Source organism: Bombina bombina, chromosome 2 (genome assembly GCF_027579735.1).
Source record: "Bombina bombina isolate aBomBom1 chromosome 2, aBomBom1.pri, whole genome shotgun sequence".
Taxonomy (NCBI): Eukaryota; Metazoa; Chordata; class Amphibia; order Anura; family Bombinatoridae; genus Bombina; species Bombina bombina.
In genome coordinates this window covers 892956756-892984557 of record NC_069500.1, presented here as the reverse complement: position 1 = coordinate 892984557, position 27802 = coordinate 892956756, and the positions used below count along the sequence as shown (strand labels likewise).

General features: G+C 35.4%; 1 protein-coding gene across 1 annotated transcript; it reads left to right on the top strand.

Annotated features, from left to right (window-relative positions):
* Positions 1–364: 364 nt before the first annotated feature.
* LOC128647357 (glycerol-3-phosphate acyltransferase 3-like) lies at positions 365–25571 on the top strand (the record flags this gene model as incomplete). Its single annotated transcript, XM_053700142.1, has 6 exons — positions 365–399; positions 2210–2265; positions 7052–7137; positions 21854–21982; positions 22173–22252; positions 24966–25571. Coding segments are annotated over 6 exons (501 nt in total), but the record flags the coding sequence as incomplete, so codon positions are not given.
* Between the last annotated feature and the right edge of the window lie 2231 nt (positions 25572–27802).

Here is a 27802-nt window from a genome sequence, read left to right as displayed (position 1 = left end):
TTACGAGTTGTCTGAATGGCTGCGTTAGCCTCAAAAAAGGGAGCGTTGAGCCAAATTTAGCTTCCCTTCAACTCTCAATACCAGCGTTGCCAACGGTAGCAGTAAGCTGGAAAAACGTGCCTGTGCACGATTTCCCCATAGGATTCAATGGGGCTGAGCTGGCTGAAAAAAAACCTAACACCTGCAAAAAAGCAGCGTTCAGCTCCTAACGCAGCCCCATTGTTTCCTATGGGGAAACACTTTCTAAGTCTACACCTAACACCCTAACATGAACCCCGAGTCTAAACACCCCTAATCTTACACTTATTAACCCCTAATCTGCCGCCCCCGCTATCGCTGACACCTACATTATATTATTAACCAAAATGAAATGCGTGATCGCCATCTAGTGACAAAAAGGTAGAACAGCATTTTATATTTTTGTTCTGTCCAGTGAATTATAAAATAAAATAATGAAGCGGTTTAAAGCGTTTTACATATAGCAATGATGACTGTTTGTTAAAGTAACCTGGGACATTATTATGCAGTTTTTAAACCGCAAAAGCTGGCCAATTTGTGTACAGGTGAAACTCGAAAAATTAGAATATTGTGCAAAAGTTCATTTATTTCACTAATGCAACTTAAAAGGTGAAACTAATATATGAGAGAGACTCATTACATGCAAAGCAAGATAGTTCAAGCCGTGATTTGTCATAATTATGATGATTATGGCTTACAGCTCATGAAAACCCCAAATCCACAATCTCAGAAAATTAGAATATTGTGAAAAGGTGCAATATTCTAAGCTCAAAGTGTCCCACTCTAATCAGCTAATTAAGCCATAACACCTGCAAAGGGTTCCTGAGCCTTTAAATGGTCTCTCAGTCTGGTTCAGTAGAAATCACAATCATGGGAAAGACTGCTGACCTGACAGTTGTGCAGAAAACTATCATTGACACCCTCCATAAGGAGGGACAGCTTTAAAAGGTAATTGCAAAAGAAATTGGATGCTCCCAAAGTGCTGTATCAAAGCACATTAATAGAAAGTTATGTGGAAAGGGAAAGTGTGGAAGAAAAAGGTGCACAAGCAGCAGGGATGACCGCAGCCTGGAGAGGATTGTCAGGAAAAGGCCATTTAAAAGTGTTGGGGACTTTCACAAGGAGTGGACTGAGGCTGGAGTCAGTGCATCAAGAGCCACCACACACAGACGGATCCTGGACATGGGCTTCAAATGTCGTATTCCTCTTGTCAAGCCACTCCTGAACAAACAACGTCAGAAGCGTCTTACCTGGGCTAAAGAAAAACAGACCTGGTCTGTTGCTCAATGGTCCAAAGTCCTCTTTTCTTATGAGAGCAAATTTTGCATCTCATTTGGAAACCAAGGACCCAGGGTATGGAGGAAGAATAGAGAGGCACACACTGCAAGATGCTTGAAGTCCAGTGTGAAGTTTCCACAGTCTGTGTTGATTTGGGGAGCCATGTCATCTGCTGGTGTTGGTCCACTGTGCTTCATTAAGTCCAGGGTCAACGCAGCCGACTACCAGGAGATTTTGAAGCACTTCATGCTTCCTTCTGCAGACGAGCTCTATGGGGATGCTGTCTTCATTTTCCAGCAGGACTTGGCACCTGCCCACACTGCCAAAAGCACCAAAACCTGGTTTAATGACCCTGGGATTACTGTTGTTGATTGGCCAGCAAACTTGCCTGACCTGAACCCCATAGAGAATCTATGGGACATTACCAAGAGAAAGATGAGACATGAGATCGAACAATGCAGAAGAGTTGAAGGCCGCTATTGAAGCATCCTGGTCTTCCACAACACCTCAGCAGTGCCACAGACTGATAGCTTCCATGCCACGCTGCATTGAGGCAGTAATTGCTGCAAAAGGGGCCCAAACTAAGTACTGAGTGCATATAGTATGCATGCTTATACTTTTCAGAGGTCCGATATTGTTCTATGTACAATCCTTGTTTTATTGATTGCATGTAATATTCTAATTTTCTGAGATTGTGGATTTGGGGTTTTCATGAGCTGTAAGCCATAATCATCACAATTATGACAAATCACGGCTTGAACTATCTTGCGTTGCATGTAATGAGTCTATCTCATATATTAGTTTCACGTTTTAAGTTGCATTAGTGAAATAAATTAACTTTTGCACGATATTCTAATTTTTCGAGTTTCACCTGCATGTGAGCACTAAATAAATGTTTTCCCCTTTTTTATAGGCTTACGGAGCATGTTTCAGATAAAACAAAACTGCCAATTTTAATTTTCCCAGAAGGTAAGGAGATTTTCTTTCTTTTTTTGCAATACTTTGAGTGGTCATTGGATATGCCAATAAAGCTGTGCATTAGTTTATTTGGCAAATAATACACTTTCAAAAGTTATTCTTCAATATAAAAGCTGATATATACCACACACACACTATGGTATCAAATACACTATTCTTTTTTTTCTCTTTTTATATTATTTTGCTTTATCAGCTGTTTTATTGTCATCCTTGGTAAAGTTACATTTGAGGTGTTTTTTTCCCCCCTGATATATAATAGATGTCAACCCTAAATAGAGAGCATTGTGTTTTTTGTTCTGTTCTCCTTTAACTCCTGTTTCTCTTTACAGAATTATTGCCCATATTTTGATATTCCATTGTAAGTTCAACCTTCGGTCTGAAGATCTTACTTAAAGGGGCAGTTTACTCAAAATTTTCTCCCCTTTAGTTTGTTCCCAATGATCCACTTTACCTGCTGGAGTGTATTAAATTGTTTATAAGCAGCTCCTTTACCCTTATATTGGCATATGAAATAGTTTATTTAGCCGGTGGTATCCCCACCCATCCTGAAAGTTTTTTGGCCTCAAGGCCAAGCTATAGATTAACTGTGTAAGCACACCCAGTAGAAGAAATTTACTCTCCCATTGGGGTATAGAAGAGATAAGGTAATAAAATGTTTATTTTCCATTGTTCTCTCCAAGTATTGGTGATTGGTTTATGGACAGATATAAGATAAAGAAGCAGGCATATGTGCACAATGTGATAAAATAATGAGATCTGATTATACCTATAAGCTCAACCCGACACAAATGAGCCTTAAAAAGCAATTTCTCATACTTTTTATGCTCTGCAACTGGTTTGCAACACATTAAGGGAAAACCATTTTACAGTATACTGTCCCTTTAAAGTGACAGTAAAGTCAAACTTAAACATTCATGATTCAGATAGAGCATACAACTCTAAACAAGACAATTGCTTTGTTCTCTTGGTATTTTATGTTGAAGAGTAAACCAAGGTAGGCTGATGGGAGAACATGTAGCAGTCTATGGTAGCAGTATTTGCACCTATGTATTCCATTGCTATAATAAATGTTGCAAACACAGCTACAAGATGGCTAAAGACATGTGCACGCTCCTGAGCTCACCTAGGATTACTCTTTAACAAATGATTCAAAGATAACTAAGCAAAACTGATAAAAGAAGTAAATTGAAAAAAATAAAATAAAATATGATAAAATATCATGCTCTCTCACTCTTTCTCTCTCACTCTTTCTCTCTCACTCTCTTTCGCTCTCACTCTCTTTCGCTCTCACTCTCTTTCACTCTCACTCTCTCTCTCATTCTCTTTCTCTCTCACTCTCTCTCTCTCTCTTTCTCTCTCACACACATTTAGACTTATCATTTAAAACCTTATCTACTACACTTGCTTTTTTTTTCTTAATACTTACAGCCCTAAATGTGTTTTCCTATTTGCAATATGTACTTTTGTTTGCATGGTCCTTTATTTGAATTTAAAATAGATCATAATGACTATTGAATAACTGAGAATGTCTGGTATTTAAAGGGACATAATACTCATATGCTAAATCACTTGAAACTGATGCAGTATAACTGTAAAAAGCTGACTGGAAAATATCACCTGAGCATCTCTATGTAAAAAAGGAAGATATTTTACCTCACAATTTCCTCAGCTCAGCAGAGTAAGTTCTGTGTAAAAAGTTATACTCAACTGCTGCTCAGCTGCAGGTAAAAAAATAAATAAAAAAAATGAAGAAATGAACAGCAGCCAATCAGCATCAACAGTGCTGAGGTCATGAACTCTTTTACTGTGGTCTCATGAGATTTGACTTAACTCTCATGAGATTTCATTGTAAACTTTCTTAAACTGAATAGGGAAATAAGATGAGAGTGCACGTAAGCTCGCTTCTTCCGCTGTCGGACAGACATACTGAGTTGTTGCTTAGAAGTCCTTTACAATGGGATGTGGCTACTGAGAAACTTTTGAGGTAAAATATCTTTCTTTTTTACATAGAGCTGTTCGGGTGATATTTTCTAGTCAGCTTTTTACAGCTATACTGCATCACTTTCAAGTGTTTAAACATTTGGGTATTCTAGCCCTTTAAACATTTTTTTTTCTAACCTTTAAAAGCTTCATTTTCAGTTAACATTTTAATGGGTTGTTTTTGAAAGTGTATTATAAAACACTATTTTATTTTGTCTTTAAAGTAGTTGTTAAATAAGAGATTATTTTGTATATTTGTATATTTGACTGTTTTCCTATTTTTCATAAATATGGGAGTTTCCTGAAGTTAGTTTTATTTTATTTTTAATTTATCTGGCAGATAGAAGGGATCTGTTCTTTCACAGAGCTTTGCCTTTTCCATAACAAAAAAGTATTTCTTTGGTAGTCACATGTGATGTAAAACTGTGATCTGAATTTTATATAAATGACAGTGATAGTAACAGTGCATTGCTCACCACCAGATGAATTCACCAACTAATTTGTGCTTGTGCAACCACTTTTCCACAAATCATTTCCAGATCAATCTTCAGATGATGTCTGCCTCACTGGTAAATTGTAGGTCTCATGGCTTGAGTATAGCTAACCATGTCTTATTTTGGACTTCCCTGATAGCCTGGGTCAGCCTCTGATGCCAAACAAAATATGTATTCAGAGCTAAAGTAATGAGGTGCTATATGGACCAAATCTCAGTTTGTAAACTAATATGTTAAAGAAATAAAAGGTCGCATCCCACAATCAATGCTATTAACAAAGAGAGAAATTTGACCATCTCACGCGTTTTGGTTACCATTTTATAAAATTCCTTCCATCACTAAAGCCAAACGATAACAAAAAATTTAACGCAACACTTAACAAGTTAATTGTTTACAAAATAATAGAAATAAATCATAAACTAGAACATACTCACTTATATGTGTAAATATAATAAAGTGTAGACATGATATTAAAAGTATTTCATCACCCCACAGAGTATCCAAGTAGTGGTTGTTTTATGTGTGTGTCAGGCTGGTATCACATGTGCAGTTAATATCTATGATTACATTATTGTAACCGAAATGCGTCGAACAATCCGTCTATTTACACTTCTTATGATTTTTTTTCATGGTTTAGTCTTTGTTTTTTATTACTAAAATATTTTTTTGGCATTAGCTGAGCAGTGCCCCTCTTTCTTTGATGTTTTCCATATTATTTCCAGGATTGACAAAAAACACAACAACATGAACTGTACAGAAATGTAAGGTTTATTGGTGAGAACAAATGGTAAACATTACTAATACTGAAATTAGCTTAATAAAAAAGTCTCTAATTTATTCCATAGGCAGCACTAACATTTTTCTTCAGTTAAATATATTTTTATTTTTGAGTGCCAGTTACTATTATATTGTACTTTATACTACTACTGTGCAGAAATATTTTTAACATTTTAAAACTGTGTATAATACTGCTGCTCCCTTTTTTTTTTGTGTGTTTTTGTTAATGTTTTTTGGGTGGAACCTGGCCTTCAGGACTAGATATACATCGCGTCCATCAGTGATGTGTTGGTTGATTTTCATTATTTCATTCATTTGTGTTGAAGATTTCTAGACCTATAATAGTTAATATTCAACTTTCTGCTACTTAATGGGACACTAAAGTCAAAATTAAACTTTCATGATTCAGATAGAACATCCAGTTTCAAGAGACTTTCCAATTTCTATTATCAAATTGTCAACAGTCTTTTTAAAGGCACCAGCTACTATTAAGCATTGCAAGAGTTCACAATGTTTACCTATACGTGCCTGTGATTGGTTGATGACTGTCACATGATACAGCAACCAGCAAATGAAAGAAAATGTTGAAATTTGTTAGCTGCTATTGCATTGCATTTTTAATATTCACTTTTTCATTATTGAATTCTACTGCATTTAAAGGGACAGTAAACATCAAAATTTTTATTGTTTAAAAAGATAGATAATCCCTTTATTACCCATTTCCCAGTTTTGCATAACCAACATTGTTATATTAATACACTTTTTACCTTGGTGAACTGATTACCTTGTATCTAAGCTTCTGCAGTCTTCCCCCTTATCTAAGATCTTTTGACAACTTGCATTTCAGGCAATTAGTGCTGACTCTTAAATAACTACACGGGCGTGAGCACAATATTATCTATATGGCACACAAACTAATGCCCTCTAGCTGTGAAAAAACTGTCAAATGCATTTAGAAAAGAGGGGGCCTTCAAGGGCTTAGAAATTAGCATATGAGCCTACCTAGGTTTAGATTTCAACTAAAAATACCAAGAGAACAAAGCAAATTTGATGATAAAAGTAAATTGGAAAGTTGTTTAAAATTGCATGCCCTATGAATCATGAAAGTTTAATTGGGACTTTACTGTCCCTTTTTAATGTTCTGCAGAGACAAAACCATTAATTGTATTATTTATCAGAAGCTTGTAATGCTTATTGGTATAACAGTTTTTTTGTTTTTTTGTTTTTTATTCATGTTGCCTAGAAAGTACTGACTACTATTCTCCAGATATTGGTTTGCCCAGCCAGAGGGAAATACATTGGCAAACCTAATCGTTTTTTGAGCCTTGTACTGTATGTGCTGCAGAAAAAAAAATAGGATTTCTAAACTTGTATTTTTATTTATTTTTTTGGTATTAGGTTTAAAGACTGCTGGCTTAATGCAAGAGTACAAATTAATTATTCATTATTTCCCATTAACGTGTCTTGAACAAATGCTTCATATTTAACCATATATATATATATATATATATATTGTATTTGTACAGGAACCTGTATTAACAACACATCTGTAATGATGTTCAAAAAGGGAAGTTTTGAGATAGGAGGGACCATTTACCCAGTGGCAATAAAGGTAATGTATAGAAGTGCAGTTTAAATCAATATCATTAAACTGCATTGCTTAAAATGGATTTTCTTGTATTCACTTAAAGTTTCAGCCAAGGTTCTCTGCACCAAATAATTCAAACTAATATGTATATTTTTTAGTATTAATTACACTATTATTAGATTTTGTAACTGTTTTAAAGTAAATGCCTGCTTTAAATATGTAATTAAATAATATTTATAAAAGCCCCTCCTTCATTTACCTTGGAGATTTAATCTCCTGCAACGTAAACTTTTTTTTTTTTACTGTAAGAGCAATCAAATTGTGGAACTCATTACCTAAGGAGGTAGTAAGTGCCAATACCTTAGATGCATTACAAAATGGATTAGATACATTTCTGGTTAGAAACCAGAATCCAGGGACATGATTGCTGGTGTTAAATTGGGTCACCTTTTTAATGGGATTAATTTAAGCTCAATTGGAGCTTTTTTTTTTGTAAGTATATTAAGATTTGTATAGGTTGAACTTGATGGACTTCTTTTTTTTTTTTCAACCTCATCTACTTTGTTACTATATGGTTTGTTGGTAGTTGCTAAAGTGAATGCACAAAATAAAACTTAACGGAGATCTGCTAAAAAAATAATAGTGTGTATACTTGCTGTTATTTTTTTAAAGGAACCTAAGTTACTACATAAAGGGACATACATGCTATTTGTAGCTGTTCAGTATTTTAGTTAAAATAAAAATGGCTTCTTTAGTCAGTTTAGATCAGTAAGACGTGTGCTGTACACAAACCATCTTTTAGTGCTTGAAACTACATTTATGATTTAGATAGAGTATAGATTTTTAAATAATTTTCCAGTAGTTCTATTATCAATTAACTTCATTCTCTTAGGATCCTTTATTGAATGAGCAGCAATGCACTACTGGTCGCTAGCTGAGCACATTTTTAAGCCAATGACAAGAGGCATATATGTACAGCCACCAATGATCAGCTAGCCCCCAGCTTCTAAGCCTACCTAGGTATGCCTTTCAAGAAAGGATACAAAGAAAACAAAGCAAATGAGATTAGAAGTAAACTGAAAAATTGTTTAAAATGCTATGCTCTATCCGAATCATGAAAGAAAAAACAATGTCCCTTTAAGAAATGTGCAGCTAGTGAAGTGATACAGCAATGTGAGAGGTTCAAAGGACATTAAAGTAATATTTTAATAAATGCATCAGAAATTAGTCAGCACATTTTAAATTATCTGTGTGCAAAATAAATATTTTAAAAGCATTTTAAACTGTTTTGTTACCAAAATGTGTATTATACAGTAGCCCTTGAGAAGTCCCCTAGATTGTTCATCTTCTTTTCTTTTCTGTGCCCAGTTACGAAACGTGCGTCTGTACAAATCAAGTAATCACTGTGCTGCATGTGGAGTTCATGCTGCACAGTGCATTTCAGGCTCTTTGAGGGCAGTGGAAAAACTATGTTTAAGATAAAAATTACAGGAAAATTAGGGGAAAAAAATAATTTTTATAATGAAAAGGTTTATGGGTAAATTAAATGATCCCCTTGTGAGAGAGTTTTGGAGGGTGCTGGTAACTTAAGGCTGCCATGTGTTCACTTTTTCTATCTTTTTGAATGTAGCACGTTTAAAGGGACACTGAACCCACATTTTTTTTCTTGCGTGATTCAGATAGAGCATGCAATTTTACTAATTTACTCCTATTATCACATTTTATTTATTCTCTTGGTATCTTTATTTGAAAAGTAACAATGCAAGTTTAGATGCCTGGGTTGTTGTTGCTGATTGGTGGATAAATTCACCGACCAATAAACAAGTGCTGTCCAGTGTTTGAACCAAAAACTGTCTGGCTCCTTAGCTTAGATGCCTTCTTTTTCCAATAAATATAGCAATAGAACAAAGAAAAATTTGATAATAGGAGTAAATTAGAAAGTTGCTTAAAATTGCATGCTCTATCTGAATCACAAAAGAAAAAATTTTGGGTTCAGTGTCCCTTTAAAAAGGGACCCGAAACCCAAAATGTTTCTTTCATGATTCAGACAGAGCATGCAATTTTTATAAAGTTTTCACTACTAGGTAAGTAGTGTGTGTCTGGCGCACTCAATAGCAGGAAATAGTGCTGCCCTCTAGTGATCTTCGAAATGTATAACATTCTTGCAAAACTGCTGCCATATAGTGCTGTAGACACGTGCGCGCTCCTGAGCTTACCTGTCGATTTTATACAACAGATACCTAGAGAATTAAGAAAATTTGAAAATAGAAGTAAATTAGAAAGTTGTTTGCTGTATCAGAATGATGAAATAAACAAATGTTTCATGTCCCTTTAAATGGACAAAAAAACCATTTTTTTCTATGGTTATTCAGATAGTGCTTACAATTTTAAACAACATTCCAATATCCTTCTCTTTCAAAATTTTGCTTCTTGGTATCCTTTTGTTGAAGGAGCAGTAAATGTACTGTTGGGACCCAGCTAAATACATCAGGTGAGCAAATGACAAGATGCATTTATGCACAGCCACCAATCAGCAGCTATGTCCTAGTAGTGCATTGTTGCTCTTGAGCCTACCTAGGTATGCTAAAAAAAAAGGATAGCAAAAGAACAAAGCAAAATAGGTAAAGGTAAACTAGAAATTTGTTTAAAGGGACAGTCAAGTCCAAAAAAAACTTTCATGATTCAGATAGGGCATGTAATTTTAAACAACTTTCCAATTTACTGTTATAACCAATTTTGCTTTGTTTTCTTGGTATTATTAGTTGAAAGCTAAACTTAGGCGGTTCATATGCTAATTGCTTAGACCTTGAAGGCCACCTCTAATCCAAATGCATTTTGATAGTTTTTCACCACTAGAGGGCATTAGTTCATGTGTTTCATATAGATAACATTGAGCTCATGCAAGTGAATTTACCATGGAGACAGCTCTGATTGGCTAAACTTCAAGTCTGTCAAAAGAACTGAAATAAGGGGGCAGTCTGCTGAGGCTTAGATACAAGGTAATTACAGAGGTAAAATGTGTTTAATTTTAACTGTGTTGGTTATGCAAAACTGGGGAATTGGTAATTAAGGGATTATCTATCTTTTTAAACAACAAAAAATCAGGTGTTGACTGTCCCTTTAAAACTGCATCCTCATGAAAGTTGCATTTTGACTGTACTGTCCCTTTTAAAAGGAATGTTAATTTTTCTTTTTCAAAAGGGAATATGGAACTCTGACGCCTAGATTTAGAGTTTTGTCGGTAACGACCCGCGTAGCTAACGCATGCTTTTTTTCCCCCGCACCTTTTAAATACCGCTGGTATTTAGAGTTCGCAGAATGGCTGCGTTAGGCTGCAAAAAGGGAGCGTATAGCATAATTTACCGCCACTGTAACTCTCAATACCAGCGGTGCTTACGGACGCGGCCAGCTTCAAAAACGTGCTCGTGCATGATTCCCCCATAGGAAACAATGGGGCAGTTTGAGCTGAAAAAAAACCTAACACCTGTAAAAAAGCAGCGTTAAGCTCATAACGCAGCCCCATTGTTTCCTATGGGGAAACACTTCCTAAGTCTGCACCTAACACTCTAACATGTACCCCGAGTCTAAACACCCCTAGCATTACACTTATTAACCCCTAATATGCCGCCCCCGCTATCGCTGACACCTGCATATTTTTTTTAACCCCTAATCTGCCGCTCTGTACACCGCCGCAACCTACATTATACCTATGTACCCCTAATCTGCTGCCCCTAACACCGCCGACCCCTATATTATATTTATTAACCCCTAATCTGCCGCCCCCAATGTCGCCTCCACCTACCTACAATAATTAACCCCTAATCTGCCGACCGGACCTCACCGCTACTATAATAAATGCATTAACCCCTAAAGCTAAGTCTAAACCTAACACTAACACCCCCCTAACTTAAATATAATTTAAATCTAACGAAATAAATTAACTCTTATTAAATAAATTATTCCTATTTAAAGCTAAATACTTACCTGTAAAATAAACCCTAATATAGATACAATATAAATTATAATTATATTGTAGCTATTTTAGGATTAATATTTATTTTACAGGCAACTTTGTATTTATTTTAACCAGGTACAATAAATCCTAACCTAAGTTACAATTAAACCTAACACTACACTATCAATAAATAAATTAAATAAAATACCTACAATTATCTACAATTAAACCTAACACTACACTATCAATAAATTAATTAAATACAATACCTACAAATAAATACAATTAAACCTAACACTACACTATCAATAAATTAATTAAATACAATACCTACAAATAAATACAATGAAATAAACTAACTAAAGTACAAAAAATTAAAAAAGAACTAAGTTACAAAAAATAAAAAATTATTTACAAACATTAGAAAAATATTACAACAATTTTAAACTAATTACACCTACTCTAAGCCCCCTAATAAAATAACAAAGACCCCCAAAATAAAAAAATGCCCTACCCTATTCTAAAATTAAAATAGAAAATCTCTTTTACCTTACCAGCCCTGAAAAGGGCCCTTTGCGGGGCATGCCCCAAAGAATTCAGCTCTTTTGCCTGTAAAAAAACCCCATACAATACCCCCCCCAACATTACAACCCACCACCCACATACCCCTAATCTAACCCAAACCCCCCTTAAATAAACCTAACACTAAGCCCCTGAAGATCTCCCTACCTTGTCTTCACCACGCCGGGTTCACCGATCGGTCCAGAAGAGCCTCCGATGTCTTGATCCAAGCCTAAGCGGGGGGCTGAAGATGTCCATGATCCGGCTGAAGTCTTCATCCAAGCGTGAGCTGAAGAGGTCCATGATCCGACTGAAGTCTTCTATCAAGCGGCATCTTCAATCTTCTTTCTTCCGGATCCATGTTCATCCCGCCGACGCGGAACATCCATCTTCACCGACGACTTCCCGACGAATGACGGTTCCTTTAAGGGACGTCATCCAAGATGGCGTCCCTCGAATTCCGATTGGCTGATAGGATTCTGATCGGAACAGCCAATAGAATGCAAGCTCAATCTGATTGGCTGATTGGATCAGCCAATCGGATTGAACTTAAATCTGATTGGCTGATTCCATCAGCCAATCAGAATTTTCCTACCTTAATTCCGATTGGCTGATAGAATCCTATCAGCCAATCGGAATTCGAGGGACGCCATCTTGGATGACGTCCCTTAAAGGAACCGTCATTCGTCGGGAAGTCGTCGGTGAAGATGGATGTTCCGCGTCGGCGGGATGAACATGGATCCGGAAGAAAGAAGATTGAAGATGCCGCTTGATAGAAGACTTCAGTCGGATCATGGACCTCTTCAGCCCCCCGCTTGGGCTTGGATGAAGACATCGGAGGCTCTTCTGGACCGATCGGTGAACCCGGCGTGGTGAAGACAAGGTAGGGAGATCTTCAGGGGCTTAGTGTTAGGTTTATTTAAGGGGGGTTTGGGTTAGATTAGGGGTATGTGGGTGGTGGGTTGTAATGTTGGGGGGGTATTGTATGTTTTTTTTTACAGGCAAAAGAGCTGAATTCTTTGGGGCATGCCCCGCAAAGGGCCCTTTTCAGGGCTGGTAAGGTAAAAGAGCTTTTCTATTTTAATTTTAGAATAGGGTAGGGCATTTTTTTTTCTTTGAGAGTAGGTGTAATTAGTTTAAAATTGTTGTAATATTTTTCTAATGTTTGTAAATATTTTTTTATTTTTTGTAACTTAGTTCTTTTTTATTTTTTGTACTTTAGTTAGTTTATTTCATTGTATTTATTTGTAGGTATTGTATTTAATTAATTTATTGATAGTGTAGTGTTAGGTTTAATTGTAGATAATTGTAGGTATTTTATTTAATTTATTTATTGATAGTGTAGTGTTAGGTTTAATTGTAACTTAGGTTAGGATTTATTTTACAGGTAATTTTGTAATTATTTTAACTAGGTAGCTATTAAATAGTTATTAACTATTTAATAGCTATTGTACCGGGTTAAAATAAATAAAAAGTTGCCTGTAAAATAAATATTAATCCTAAAATAGCTACAATATAATTATAATTTATATTGTAGCTATATTAGGGTTTATTTTACAGGTAAGTATTTAGCTTTAAATAGGATTAATTTATTTAATAAGAGTTAATTTATTTCGTTAGATTTAAATTATATTTAATTTAGGGGGGTGTTAGGGTTAGGGTTAGACTTAGCTTTAGGGGTTAAAAAATGTATTAGAGTAGCGGTGAGGTCCGGTCGGCAGATTAGGGGTTAATGCTTGAAGTTAGGTGTCGGCGATGTTAGGGAGGGAAGATTAGGGGTTAATACTATTTATTATAGGGTTATTGAGGCGGGAGTGAGGCGGATTAGAGGGTTAATACATTTATTATAGTAGCGGTGAGGTCCGGTCGGCAGATTAGGGGTTAATAAGTGTAGGCAGGTGGAGGCGACGTTAGGGGCGGCAGATTAGGGGTTAATAAATATTATGTAGGTGCCGGTGGTATTAGGGGCAGCAGATTAGGGGTACATAGGGATAACGTAGGTGGCGGCGGTGTGCGGTCGGCAGATTAGGGGTTCAAATTTTTTAATAGAGTGGCGGCGATGTGGGGGGACCTCGGTTTAGGGGTACATAGGTAGTTTATGGGTGTTAGTGTACTTTAGAGCACAGTAGTTAAGAGCTTTATGAACCGGCGTTAGCCCAGAAAGCTTTTAACTCCTGACTTTTTGCTGCGGCTGGAGTCTTGTCGTTAGAGTTCTAACGCTCACTTCAGCCACGACTCTAAATACCGGCGTTAGAAAGATCCCATTGAAAAGATAGGATACGCAAATGGCGTAGGGGGATCTGCGGTATGGAAAAGTCGCGGCTGCAAAGTGAGCGTTAGACCCTTTCCTGACTGACTCTAAATACCGGCGGTAGCCCAAAACCAGCGTTAGGAGCCTCTAACGCTGGTTTTGACGGCTAACGCCAAACTCTAAATCTAGGCCAGAGTGTTTTTAAGAGTCCGTTTTTGCAATATATTTTACAGTCCAAGCGGTACAGCACTTAGATAACAAGGTGGTGCAAGCTGTAAGGGTACCACACGAAACCCTTAAAGTAGTAACACAGTCCAAAGAATTCAGCAGCACAAACCACTATGCAGAAAATTCAATTTTTTTATTGGGATATTCAAAGCAGAAAAGACAACGTTTCGGACCTCTAGTCCTTAGTCATGTCAGTACATAAATGCAGGTAACACACCTTAATATAGGGATGGGGGTTAAAAAACCACACCTACTTAATTAACAATTCACCTGTGAATACATACACATTTTTCTACAGTGTTACTTGTCCTAGAGGAGGATGCGCCATCTAGTGATAGATATATAATAATACATGTTAAAAAAATAACTATTACATATTGTTGAAAAAATAGCAACAATTACAGAGTATTAGATACAGAGACTAATCCTATTGAAATATTTACAGAAAAACAGATAAATCATATTCTTTATTCCTAACAACAGGTGCCATGGTTTCCAATTTATTAATCCAGAATACTTCCTTCTGTTTTAAAAAAAGCTCTCTATTACCACCCCTTCTGGGTGAACTAATCTGGTCAATTATTTGAAACCTAAGTTGACATACCCTGTGTCCTGCCTGAACAAAGTGTTCTGCTACTGGATTTTTTATTTTGCCATTTCTGATATCAGATTTGTGTTCACATATCCTATCACGGACCATCCTAGTGGTCTCTCCGATGTAGCTCCGCCCACATGGGCATTTAATCATATAAATGGCAAATGTAGTTTTACATGTAAAAAAACCCCTGATGTTATATTTCTTGCCTGTACGTGGATGATAGAAAAATTTACTCTTCACCATACTATTACAACTAGCGCAGCCTAAACACGGGTAACATCCCATATTTTTATCTGTAATATAGCTCTGCACTTTAGTTTTAGAAGTACCTATATCGGCCTTAATTAGCCTATCTCTAAGATTCTTACTTCTCTTATAGGCCGGCATAAATCCTGACTGAAACTCAGTTACATGAGGGTTACATTGGCTCAATATGTGCCAGTGTCTCCTAAGAATAGAATTAATGTTACTGCTTAATGAGTTAAACTTAGTAACAAAAACAACACGGTTTTGCTTCATCTTAACTTTAGGTTTCGTTGTTTCAAGCAAGCTGTTACGTGACACTGTTGCCACTTCTTCAATTTCTTTGTTAACTAAATCAGTAGGGTAACCCCTCACCTTAAATTTGTCACCCATCTGGTTCAACCTCTGTCTAACCAATTTGTCCCCTGACACAATTCTTCTTACTCTCAAGAGTTGACTCCGAGGTAAAGACCTTTTAAGGGATTCTGGGTGAAAGCTATCAAAGTGAAGCAGGCTGTTTTTGTCAGTAGACTTAGTAAACAGATCTGTTCCAAAACTATTGCCTAATTTGTAGACTTTGGTGTCAAGAAATTCAATACTTTCCTCACTGTGCTTTAGTGTAAACTTAATATGTGTAGTTGCACTATTCAGCTGATTGACAAACTCCCATAGGGATCCAATGTCGCCCAACCACACTCCAAATATATCATCTATGTAGCGCCACCAGGTGGCGCCACATAGAATGAAGAGATTGTTCTCAAAGACAAATCTCTCCTCAAAGATGTTCATAAATATATTTGCGTATGTTGGGGCGACATTGGATCCCATGGCCGTACCCTGTCTCTGAATATAAAATTCATCTTGAAAAAGAAAATAATTACACCTAAGCACAATTTCAAGAAGTTCCAGAACAAAATCAATTTGACAACTATTAAACGTGCTGTATTGTTGCAAAACTTTTTTTACTGCTCCTATGCCAGATGCATGTGTTATAGAGGTGTATAGACTTGATACATCTAGAGTATATAAGATACTTTTCTCAGTTGCAATATTTAAATCATTTAATTTAACCAAAAAATTACTGGTATCTTTAATATAAGAGCTAGATAGTTCTACAAAAGGTCTTAAAATGTGATCGAGATAGATAGAGATATTAGAACACACTGAATTCATGCTGGAAATAATAGGTCGCCCTGGGGGGGCCTGTAAATTTTTATGGACCTTAGGTAAGGTATATAGTACTGGTGTTTGTGCATGTTCACGAGATAGGAACATAATTTCCTTTTTACCAATGATGCCATTTTTGAAGGCAAATAAAACCTTTTGATTGATTTCCTTTTCGATATTAAAAATAGGATTATATGGTAAACATTGGTAAACCTCGTTATCAGATAATTGGGACTTGATTTCTTTCACATTGTAATCTTTATCAAGAAGAACTGTTGCTCCGCCCTTATCTGCAGATTTCAAAATGACATTTTTGTTCATTTGTAAAGATTTTAAAGCTTCTATAGACCTATTATCCAAATGACCCTTATTCTGACCCTGAGGGGCTACATATTTATTAACCTTTGTCTTTTTTAGTACCTTATGTTGTAGATTTTTCACATCATCTAATACCAGTTTTGAAAAGATGTCAATACTACTATCATAATTTGCTGGCATATATTTACTTTTAACCTTAAGACCAAGATTTTTAAGGTGTAACTCACTCGAATTTACTACAGCATTATCAGATTTATCGCCGTAACCATCATTGGAAAACATAGATTTTAATTTCAATGTTCTAAAAAATTTTAATAAATCTTTCTTTATCTAAAAAAAATCACATTTGGAAAAAGGGCAAAAAGAAAGTCCACGTTGATAGCTTTCACCCAGAATCCCTTAAAAGGTCTTTACCTCGGAGTCAACTCTTGAGAGCAAGAAGAATTGTGTCAGAGGACAAATTGGTTAGACAGAGGTTGAACCAGATGGGTGACAAATTTAAGGTGAGGGGTTACCCTACTGATTTAGTTAACAAAGAAATTGAAGAAGTGGCAACAGTGTCACGTAACAGCTTGCTTGAGACAACAAAACCTAAAGTTAAGATGAAGCAAAACCGTGTTGTTTTTGTTACTAAGTTTAACTCATTAAGCAGTAACATTTATTCTATTCTTAGGAGACACTGGCACATATTGAGCCAATGTAACCCTCATGTAACTGAGTTTCAGTCAGGATTTATGCCGGCCTATAAGAGAAGTAAGAATCTTAGAGATAGGCTAATTAAGGCCGATATAGGTACTTCTAAAACTAAAGTGCAGAGCTATATTACAGATAAAAATATGGGATGTTACCCGTGTTTAGGCTGCGCTAGTTGTAATAGTATGGTGAAGGGTAAATTTTTCTATCATCCACGTACAGGCAAGAAATATAACATCAGGGTTTTTTTTACATGTAAAACTACATTTTCCATTTATATGATTAAATGCCCATGTGGGCGGAGCTACATCGGAGAGACCACTAGGATGGTCCGTGATAGGATATGTGAACACAAATCTGATATCAGAAATGGCAAAATAAAAAATCCAGTAGCAGAACACTTTGTTCAGGCAGGACACAGGGTATGTCAACTTAGGTTTCAAATAATTGACCAGATTAGTTCACCCAGAAGGGGTGGTAATAGAGAGCTTTTTTTAAAACAGAAGGAAGTATTCTGGATTAATAAATTGGAAACCATGGCACCTGTTGGTATGAATAAAGAATATGATTTATCTGTTTTTCTGTAAATATTTCAATAGGATTAGTCTCTGTATCTAATACTCTGTAATTGTTGCTATTTTTTCAAAAATATGTAATAGTTATTTTTTTAACATGTATTATTATATATCTATCACTAGATGGCGCATCCTCCTCTAGGACAAGTAACACTGTAGAAAAATGTGTATGTATTCACAGGTGAATTGTTAATTAAGTAGGTGTGGTTTTTTAACCCCCATCCCTATATTAAGGTGTGTTACCTGCATTTATGTACTAACATGACTAAGGACTAGAGGTCCGAAACGTTGTCTTTTCTGCTTTGAATATCCCAATAAAAAATGGAATTTTCTGCATAGTGGTGAGTGCTGCTGAATTCTTTGGACTGTGTTTGCAATATATTTTAACTGCCTTTGAAAGGTTATTGCAAATGTATTTGCACACAAATGTTGCTAATATAGCAGTAGGGAATTGTGTTCTGAGTGCCACTGTTGAAGTCCCTGCATTTGGAGCATGTTTGGGTGGTAAATTTATATCAACTGGCATAAAGGGAGTGTGTTTTAAAATTGATTTAGAAGCAAAAATGTAAATTGTTGTGTAACTCTTTTGCATGTTCTTACCCATAATCCCTTCAAAGGAAACACTGTGGGCCAGATTACAAATGGAGCACAAACTTTTGTGCGTGAGTGATAAGGGGTTTATTTCCATTGTGCTCATGGGGTTTACCCCTGGTATTGCAAGTTGAAAGTGAACGCAATCGCTTGAGCTCATTCGTGATTTATGCTAGAATGATTACCGCGACTTCAGAGCTCTGGTTAACTGATTTGCAAGACAAAAAAGTTGCACAAAACACATCACAAATACATTAAAAAGTATAGTTACACTCATAAAAACACACAAAATATTCAAAATATAAAGGCTCAAAGATATGAGGTCTCAGGTATTAGAAATAAAAAGGCAGGCAAATGACTTTAACATTGAGATACATACATATACATGTCTAAAGATGTATATGTATGTATATTTATATGTCTATATAAGTAAATATGTGTTTTTAAATGCATAAATACATATGTATACATATAGAAACACATACATACGTGTGTGTGTGTGTGTGTGTGTGTATATATGTATATATATGTATGTACTGTATGTATGTGTGTATATATATATATATATGTGTGTGTATGTATGTATGTGTATATATATATATATATATATATATATATATATATGTGTGTGTGTGTGCATTGGAGCCCTTTGCATTTTAATATGCAATATTCATATTTAATAAAGGTTTTATCTATGTGTTTACTTTAAATATTTCACATTCCAATGTTCTGCACATAGCAGAATATGTTCTATGTATTTATAAATAGATATTCCTATATATATCTGTATATATCTATGTCTATATATAATCCATATATAGATATATATTGCACAAATAAAACATCAGATATACTGTATGTAGAAATATTTATTTAAGAATAAATAGAACATATTCTTGTATGTGAAGAACATTGGATTGTGAAATATTGATATTTTCATATTGGGTTTGCGCGAGAGTGGGGTCTTAGATTGTTTTCCCCACTTTCTTGTCTCCATTGACTTCTATGGGAAATACGTGAATGCGCACGCAATATTATAACTTTAGCTTTTTGCGCACGGCTGGTAAGCTTGTGAGCGAAAACAGTTTACTTTAAACACATAATACAACAGCAACTCGACACGCGCAAAAAGCTTACTTCTAGTGCAATTCACGCTTGAGCGGGAGCGTTAATTAGCGCTCCACTTGTAATCTGACCCTGTGTATTGAGAACTTACATGGGAAAAGTGTTATTTGTCTGCATATATAATCGAGCTGCTCAATTTTATTTTATTCTGATTTACAAAGGATGATTTTTTTCATCTTTTTTCAGTTACTTGGGGAAAATTATTTGAATAGGTTAGTAGGTATAACAAATACCAGGAAGAAATTTTTACGTATTATGAAATCATTGACCCATAAAAAAGTTAGCATTTGTGAGTACAAATATAAATACACAACAACTTTCATGATTCATACAGAGCATGCAATTAAAAAAAAAACATTACAATTTATTTCCTTTATCAAAAATGTGCACAATGTTTTAAAATATGCAATTTCTGACGCACCTGCTTCTACTGAGCATGTGCAAGAGTTCAGTGTATATGTATTTGCATTTTGTGATTGGTTGATGGCTGTCACATGATACAGGAGTCAGGAAAAATGTAAGTAAATTTGAAATTTGTCAGAAGAAAATCTACTAATCCTTTGAAGTTCAAAGCAAATATTATTACACTGTCTTTTTATTAGGCATTTGATGACTCTGTAATGTTAGTATATTTTATGGTCTTTTAAACGAAACCTGAACTACCAAAACACTCACTTTCCTGGCACACACAAACATTTCATAGCAATTTTTTTGCTCATTACATTATGACTTAAAAAGACATAAACACCTTGTAATTACACAACATTTATGTAGTCTTGCAATAAATAATCTAATCCAAAATCTTTCTGAATACATTTAAAGGCAAGAATTTTTGTTTTAAAGGATAGATAAGCCCTTAATTACCCATTCCCCAGTTTTGCATAGCCAACACAGTTATAATAATGTAATTGTAATTATCTTGTATCTAAGCCTCTGCAAACTGCCCCCTTATTTCAGTTCTTTTGACAGACTTGCATTTATGCCAATCAGTGCTCACTCCTCGGTAAATTCACGTGCATGAGCTCAATGTTATCTATATGAAACACATGAACTAATGCCCTCTAGTGGTCAAAATGCATTTAGATTAGAGGCGGCCTTCAAGAAATTGGCATATGAACCTCCTAGGTTTCAACTAAGAATACAAAGAGAACAAAGCAAAATTGGTGATAAAAGTAAATTGGAAAGTTGTTTAATATTACATGCCCTATTTGAATCATGACATTTTTTTTGGACTTGACTGTCCCTTTAATACTTGTTCGCTGCAGTATTTTTTCAATGGCCAAACTCCCACAACAGCTTATTTGTCAAACCTGATTTGTTACTGCAGTAGGCAACTTTTTACTTAAAGGGACAGTCAACACCAGAATTTTTGTTGTTTATAAAGATAGATAATCCCTTTATTACCCATTCCCCAGTTTTTTGCAAAACTAACACTGTTATATTAATACACTTTTTACTTCTGTGACTAACTTGTATCTAAGCATCTTCTGACCGCCCCTAATCACATGACTTTTAGTTATTTTGCATATAGTTGCATTTTAGCCAATTAGTACAGTGTCTGCCACTAGCCACGGGCGTGATCACAATGCTATCTATATGGCCTACATGAGCTTGCTCTCCCCTGCTGTGAAAAGTAAATAAATAGAGGCGGCCTTCAAGGGCTTAAAAATTATCATATGAGCCTTCTTAGGTTTGCTTTCAACTAGAATATCAAGAGAACACAGCAAAATTGTTGATAAAAGTTAATTGGAAAGTTGTTTAAAATTACATGCCCTATTTGAAAAATGAAAGTTTTTTTTGGACTTGACTGTCCCTTTAATTGTTTTTGCATTATCTTCTCTTCTCTGATAAAACCAATTAGATCAAATTATAGGGATAATAAAAAATTATAGCTAAAGGTTTGTTTTTTTTACTGTTTTTTTTTTTTTTTTTGCTCTACATGATTTAAACTTTTTATATTACTGTGTTGTGGGTAAAGTAAGAAGTCCGGGTAATCCTAGGATTACCTGGGTAAAAACTGACATTACCCAAGCGTCTGTGGGTAAAGCCTGATCTACTGTAATTCCCCCATCTATGCTATTTCTTTTGCCTCCACCTGGGGGTTCAAGGAAGGTGCCTCCGGTCCTCTGGCATCCACCCTAAGTGAACCTTGGGCAATGAGGTCTAGTTTTGCCCCCCTTGAACCCCCCACAGGCGGAGGCAAAACAGAGAGTGAAGATGGGGGAATTACAGTGCATCGTATATATGTTTTGATGCCTGAGGGAATTTATGATCTTACATCGGGCTTTACCCACAGCCACTTGGGTAATGGCCGTTTTACCCGGCTTAACCTAGGATTACCCAATATCTGACTTTACCCGCAACAACTGTTTTACAAAGTGTCATGCTCCCTGTAAGACTGCACTGTTTTTAGTGGTGTTTTTTTTGTACTGCAGTATGATCCTCAGTTTGGTGATGCCTTCTGGAATAGCAGTAAAAACAGTATGGTCAGCTACCTTCTACGTATGATGACAAGCTGGGCCCTCAAGTGCAACGTGTGGTACCTGCCACCAATGACACGACAGGTAATCTACATACACTGTTATTTCTTGGCCTCCCCTTTTATTGTGCAATTTTAATAAAAAAATAAAACCCTTATTTCATTTTTCTTTTGCTCATTTGTATTTTCCTCTGGTTGCCTCCAGTTTGTTTATAATATAATGACTAAATGTACAACGTATTGCAAAACCTGATGATCCATTTGGTGTGTTGCAGGAAGGAGAGAGTGCTGTTCAGTTTGCCAACAGAGTCAAATCTGCTATCGCCAAACAAGGAGGATTGGTTGAACTTCCCTGGTAAACAAAACTATTGTTTAGCAAGAATATTTTGTGACTGTGAATATATGAAAATTGAATTTCATTTAAAAGGACATGGAACCAGTTTTATTTCCTTTCATGATTCAGATAGACCACACAATTTTAAGCAACTTTCAAATTTACTTCCGTTATAAAATCTGCTTCATTCCCTTGATATCCTTTGCTGAAGAAGCAGCAAAGCACTACTGACATCTACCTGAATACATCTAGTCAGCCTATCACAAAAGACAAATGTGTAGGAACCAATCAACAGCTAGCTCCCACTAATGTAGGATATGCACAATTTTATTTTTCAGCAATGTATATCAAGAGAGCAATTTGAAAATAAAAGTGAATTTAAGGGTCTTAAAATAACACACTCTCTGAATCAGGCAAATTTTATTTTGACTTTTCTATTCCTTTAATCCATGGAATAAATTTATAAATTTTGGATTTGGAATAGGAGTTGTTCATCTTATTTAGACTACATTTTAGGACGTCAGTTATCTTAAAGTGAAGGTAAACTTTGATGAATGAAAGCCCTTTTTTTTTTTTTTTTTTTTTAATACTATTAAAAACAGGGGCACTTTCATTCATCAAAGCTTACAAAGCAGCCATTTTGATTAAAAACTTACATCTCTTCTTTGCACAGCCAGAGCAGCTTCCCCCACACGGAGATCCTCTCTTCACACGTCATCAATGACTAATCCAGCTTCCTCCAATCATGGCTTTCCCCCCAGGGTAGTCATTGACTGAGGCCATGCCATGATTGGAGGAAGCTGGATTAGACATTGATGACATGTGAAGAGAGGATATCCGGGTGGGGGAAGCTGCTCTGGCTGTGAAAAAAACAAAGGTAAGTTTTTAATCAAAATGGCTGCCTTCTAAACTTTGATGAATGAAAGTGCCCCTGTTTTTAATAGTATTTTAAAAAAACGGGCTTTCATTCATCAAAGTTTACCTTCACTTTAAACAAAGCTTTAATGGAAACTATCTTTCAAACATACTTTTGTTTATACTATTACAGATGACAAAAGGTGGGGGGATGTTGCAGTTTTTATAGTCAAATTGTAATAAATAATAAAGAAGACAAAGGCTATCATTTTTAACAAATGTGCCATCATAAAGAAGATTCATTTCAGAAGATTTCTAGCTAAACCGTCAATATTAAGATAAAATGTCAACAAAAATCCCGTCCGGAGGGTTGCTTCTTTTGCAGTGAAGTCCAAACGACCCAGTTAGAGTGACATGAAAATCCAAACATTTCTTTCATAATTTAGATAGAGCTTACAGTTTTAAACAACCTTCCATTTTACTTTTTGTAAACAGTTTTGCTTCATTCTCTTAGTATCCTTTGTTGAGGGAGCAAAAATGCACTACTGGAGGTTAGCTGAACACACTTTACTCTCCCTTTAAATGCTACCGATTTAGAATCGGTAACAGCACTGCTGAACAAAAGTTATGGTTAGATGGCAAAACTACAATATAACTTCAATGTTAACTTAAATTGCGCTGAAGCGATCGTGTTTACTTTCAACTTGCAATACAAGCGCTACACCTGCGTGCAAACCGCTGTGATAAACCCCTTTTCGAGTGTGTCACTCGTAATTTGTCCCTAAATGTTTTCATTCTGATGATCATTGTTGCATTTAATATTCCAATGTTCCTTCTTATGAAGTCTCTTATAATCATCAATTGAATTTAGTTTTGCTATCTTGCATTACCTTCAAAATAGGAAACATGTAAAATTTGAAACCTTAAATAGTAGAAACTATTTTCAAAGAAAACAAATTTCGATGAGATAATTAGTTTTGCTAGTGAAGTATAAAGAAACGCTTTGAGCAAATAGGTTCTTAAAGTGATTGCTGGGGATTACTTAAAGGGACAAAAACAATGAGCCAGATCATTCAATTTAAAATAACTTTCAAATGTACGTGTCTAATCAAATTTGCTTCAGTCTCTTGGTAACTGTTGTTCAAGGAGTTGAATACTTTGGCTGAGGCATATATGTGTAGCCACCAATCAGCAGCTAGCTCCCAGTAGTGCATTGCTGCTCTTGACTCTACCTATATATAATTTTCAACAAAGTCTGCCAAGAGAATGAAGCAAATAGGATAATAGAAAATTAAATTGGGAAAGTTGTCTAAAATGTATATGCTTTATCTGAATCATGAAAGTTATACTCCTAAATTCTTACCGTATGTATTGACTAAGGAGTTAAATGTTTACTTGTATGGGGGGGGAAAACAGTTTGAAGAATGCTTAAAGCAGCTTTAAAAAAAGAAAAAGATGTGGACCTAGAAGGTAACATTTTGCTGTCATGCATATAAACATTACAGTACATGTATTATTATTTTTGGCAAATAAAAAGGTTAAGCAAACATTGCTTACATTTTAATTGAAACCGGCAGGAAGTGCATGTTGCATTATTTATTGTCATTGCCTGATAGGAACAACCCCTACAGCTGTATTAGTGGATAAAAACAAAACTATACAAGTGTGACAATACAAAGTTTGTTTATTGAACACATGAACAAGTATAGTGTTCATCTTTAAAAACTATAGATTTTTTTTTTTGTTAACTATTCAATGCAGTGCAATGGGAGTACAATTATTTTTGCAGCAATATAACACACTTATTAAACATTAATCTCTTGCTAGAAGATAAGTTTTAAATGGTCTCTTTCTTTATCTCACATATTTTATTCTGCAGGGACGGAGGCCTGAAAAGAGACAGAGTGAAAGACTCTTACAGAGAAGAGCAACAGAAGAACTACAGCAAGATAATTGTAGGGGAAAACCACATGTTACAGACGACAACAAACTGATTCACTTTTCTATTTCATTGACACTCTGATTCATCAAGCAGGATTTCTTTATTCAGTGCTTTATTTGCACTTATGAAATGTCACATGTAGATAACTTCTTTTTTTTTTTTTTTTCCCCTTTCCAAAACGAGGTACCAAGAATGCATTAGTAATCAATGTTTTATAACCATCATGCTTGACTTGCATTGCACTTATAAGATATCATCTACTGGATTTCAAGAGGATAAGCATAAGTTATATCAACTACAGAGCCTTTAAATAAAAAAATCTGTTAAGACGGATATGGTTGCTAAAGGCTGTCAATCAACTTTTAAACGGAACACTAAATAAGCTGCAATGAAATCACAATTTGGGATTGTAAAAAATGTTTGATCCCTTTAGGGGTAACTTGAAAGATCTAGCTAGAAGAGGTCACTGCTTGTATATCTCCAAATGGTGTGGTGTTGTGTCTTAAGTAATATCTGTTAGGGGCATAAAATTATTGCTGATTATCCACGTCTATAGTTTTTTGTTTAAAGGGGGCATACACTTTCAGGATTCAGTTAGAGCCTACAATTTGGAAAAAAAAAAAAGTTCTCAAATTGCTCTCTTTCTCGATTTTATCTTTTCCCATTTAAGTTTAAGTTTAATCTTGACTACCATGTTCCTCCTATTTTTTGGGGGGGATTTAAATGCAACTATATTATGATTTCTGACATGTTTAGATTTACAATATTGATTTGTTTTATGTCTCTGTACTTTTTATTAGGCTGGGCCTGTGCATTAGTCCACATATATCTATATTTTTGTTATGACAGGATTATGTTTGATATGTACCAGACTACATCATATTTCTTGTGCAATATACGACAGGATCTATTTTTTCCCTCTTGTCATTCTGGTTTGAATTAAACTGAAAAAGAAAGTTGATTTAGTTTTGGTTACATCCAAATTACTTTAACATCAATGTGCCCAAATATATTATTCTCTTTGTAGGTGTGGCTTAATTAAAGTTCACATGTTGTTTCAGTAGATGGTTCCTGGAATTCTGGTCCATTTGCATGCCTTGATGACTGAATTTGAGCTCCCTTTATTTAAAGAAAAATATATATTAACCCCTTAATGACCACAGCACTTTTCCATTTTCTGTCCGTTTGGGACCAAGGCTATTTTTACATTTCTGCTGTGTTTGTGTTTAGCTGTAATTTTCCTCTTACTCATTTACTGTACCCACACATATTATATACCGTTTTTCTCCCCATTAAATGGACTTTCTAAAGATACCATTATTTTCATCATATCTTATAATTTACTATAAAAAAATTATAAAATATGATGAAAAAATGGAAAAAAACACACTTTTTCTAACTTTGACCCCCAAAATCTGTTACACATCTACAACCACAAAAAAACACCCATGCTAAATAGTTTCTAAATTTTGTCCTGAGTTTAGAAATACCCAATGTTTACATCTTCTTTGCTTTTTTTGTAAGTTTTAGGGCCATAAATACAAGTAGTACTTTGCTATTTCCAAACCATTATTTTTCAAAATTAGCGCTAGTTACATTAGAACACTAATATCTTTCAGGAATCTCTGAATATCCATTGACATGTATATATTTTTTTTTAGTAGACATCCCAAAGTATTGATCTAGGCCCATTTTGGTATATTTCATGCCATTATTTTGCCGCCAAATGCGATTAAATACAAAAAATCGTTCACTTTTTCACTAATTTTTTCACAAACTTTTGGTTTCTCACTGAAATTATTTACAAACAGCTTGTGCAATTATGGCTTAAATGGTTGTAAATTCTTCTCTGGGATCCCCTTTGTTCAGAAATAGCAGACTTATATGGCTTTGGTGTTGCTTTTTAGCAATTAGAAGGCTGCTAAATGCCACTGAAGCATTTTGCACCACTGAAATTCAAAACGTGTTTAATGTGTAGTCATTGATCATAGCCAAAAGGAACAATTTAAACGGTCTCTTACGTGCTCGTTGATTTTTGTATTCACAAAAGCTTACTGAATAATTGTTCACAATCCAAAACCACCTTGTTTTGTCTCTAAATAAACCTTACGTAGCACAATATCTATTTATTTATACCTGCTTTGTAGTTTTTTGTTTTTTATTAAATCGTCAAGCAGTTAAACGGAACCACAACACCTGCTTGAAATGTTTTTAACTAACTTTTTCTGATTATGCAAAATAAACTAACTATAATTCTGTATGCGGTCTTCATCTTACAGCATTCATTTGTAGAAAAAAAGCTTTATAATTTGAACGTTGATCTGCAGCCTAGGACCTGCTATGTATGCTACCCTATTGTAAAGTACGTTCCACCAATCACGGCTTCCCCCCCAAGGCACCTTCTTCTACTACTAAAGCGGCGGAAGCAGAGTGAGCACTGCAGTGTCTGAGAAGAACGGCTTCAGGCACTGTTATATTTATAAATACTAAGAGCAGGGAAGGAAGTGGGGGGGGGGGAGAAGAATGCATAGGGGGAAGAAAGGCTCCAGAGACAGACAGAAAACTCATGCTGCATATACAATTGTTCAAGACACATCTGCATTCATCTACGTTACTTATATTCTCTGGAGCCCTTAATCTCCCTCCTCCCGCTTCCTTCCCTGCTCTTGCTATTTATAAATATAGCAGTGCCTGAAGCCATTCGTCTCGGACACTGCAGTGCTCTGCTTCCTCAGTGTTAGAAATAGAAGGTGCCATGCGAGTCACTGATGTGG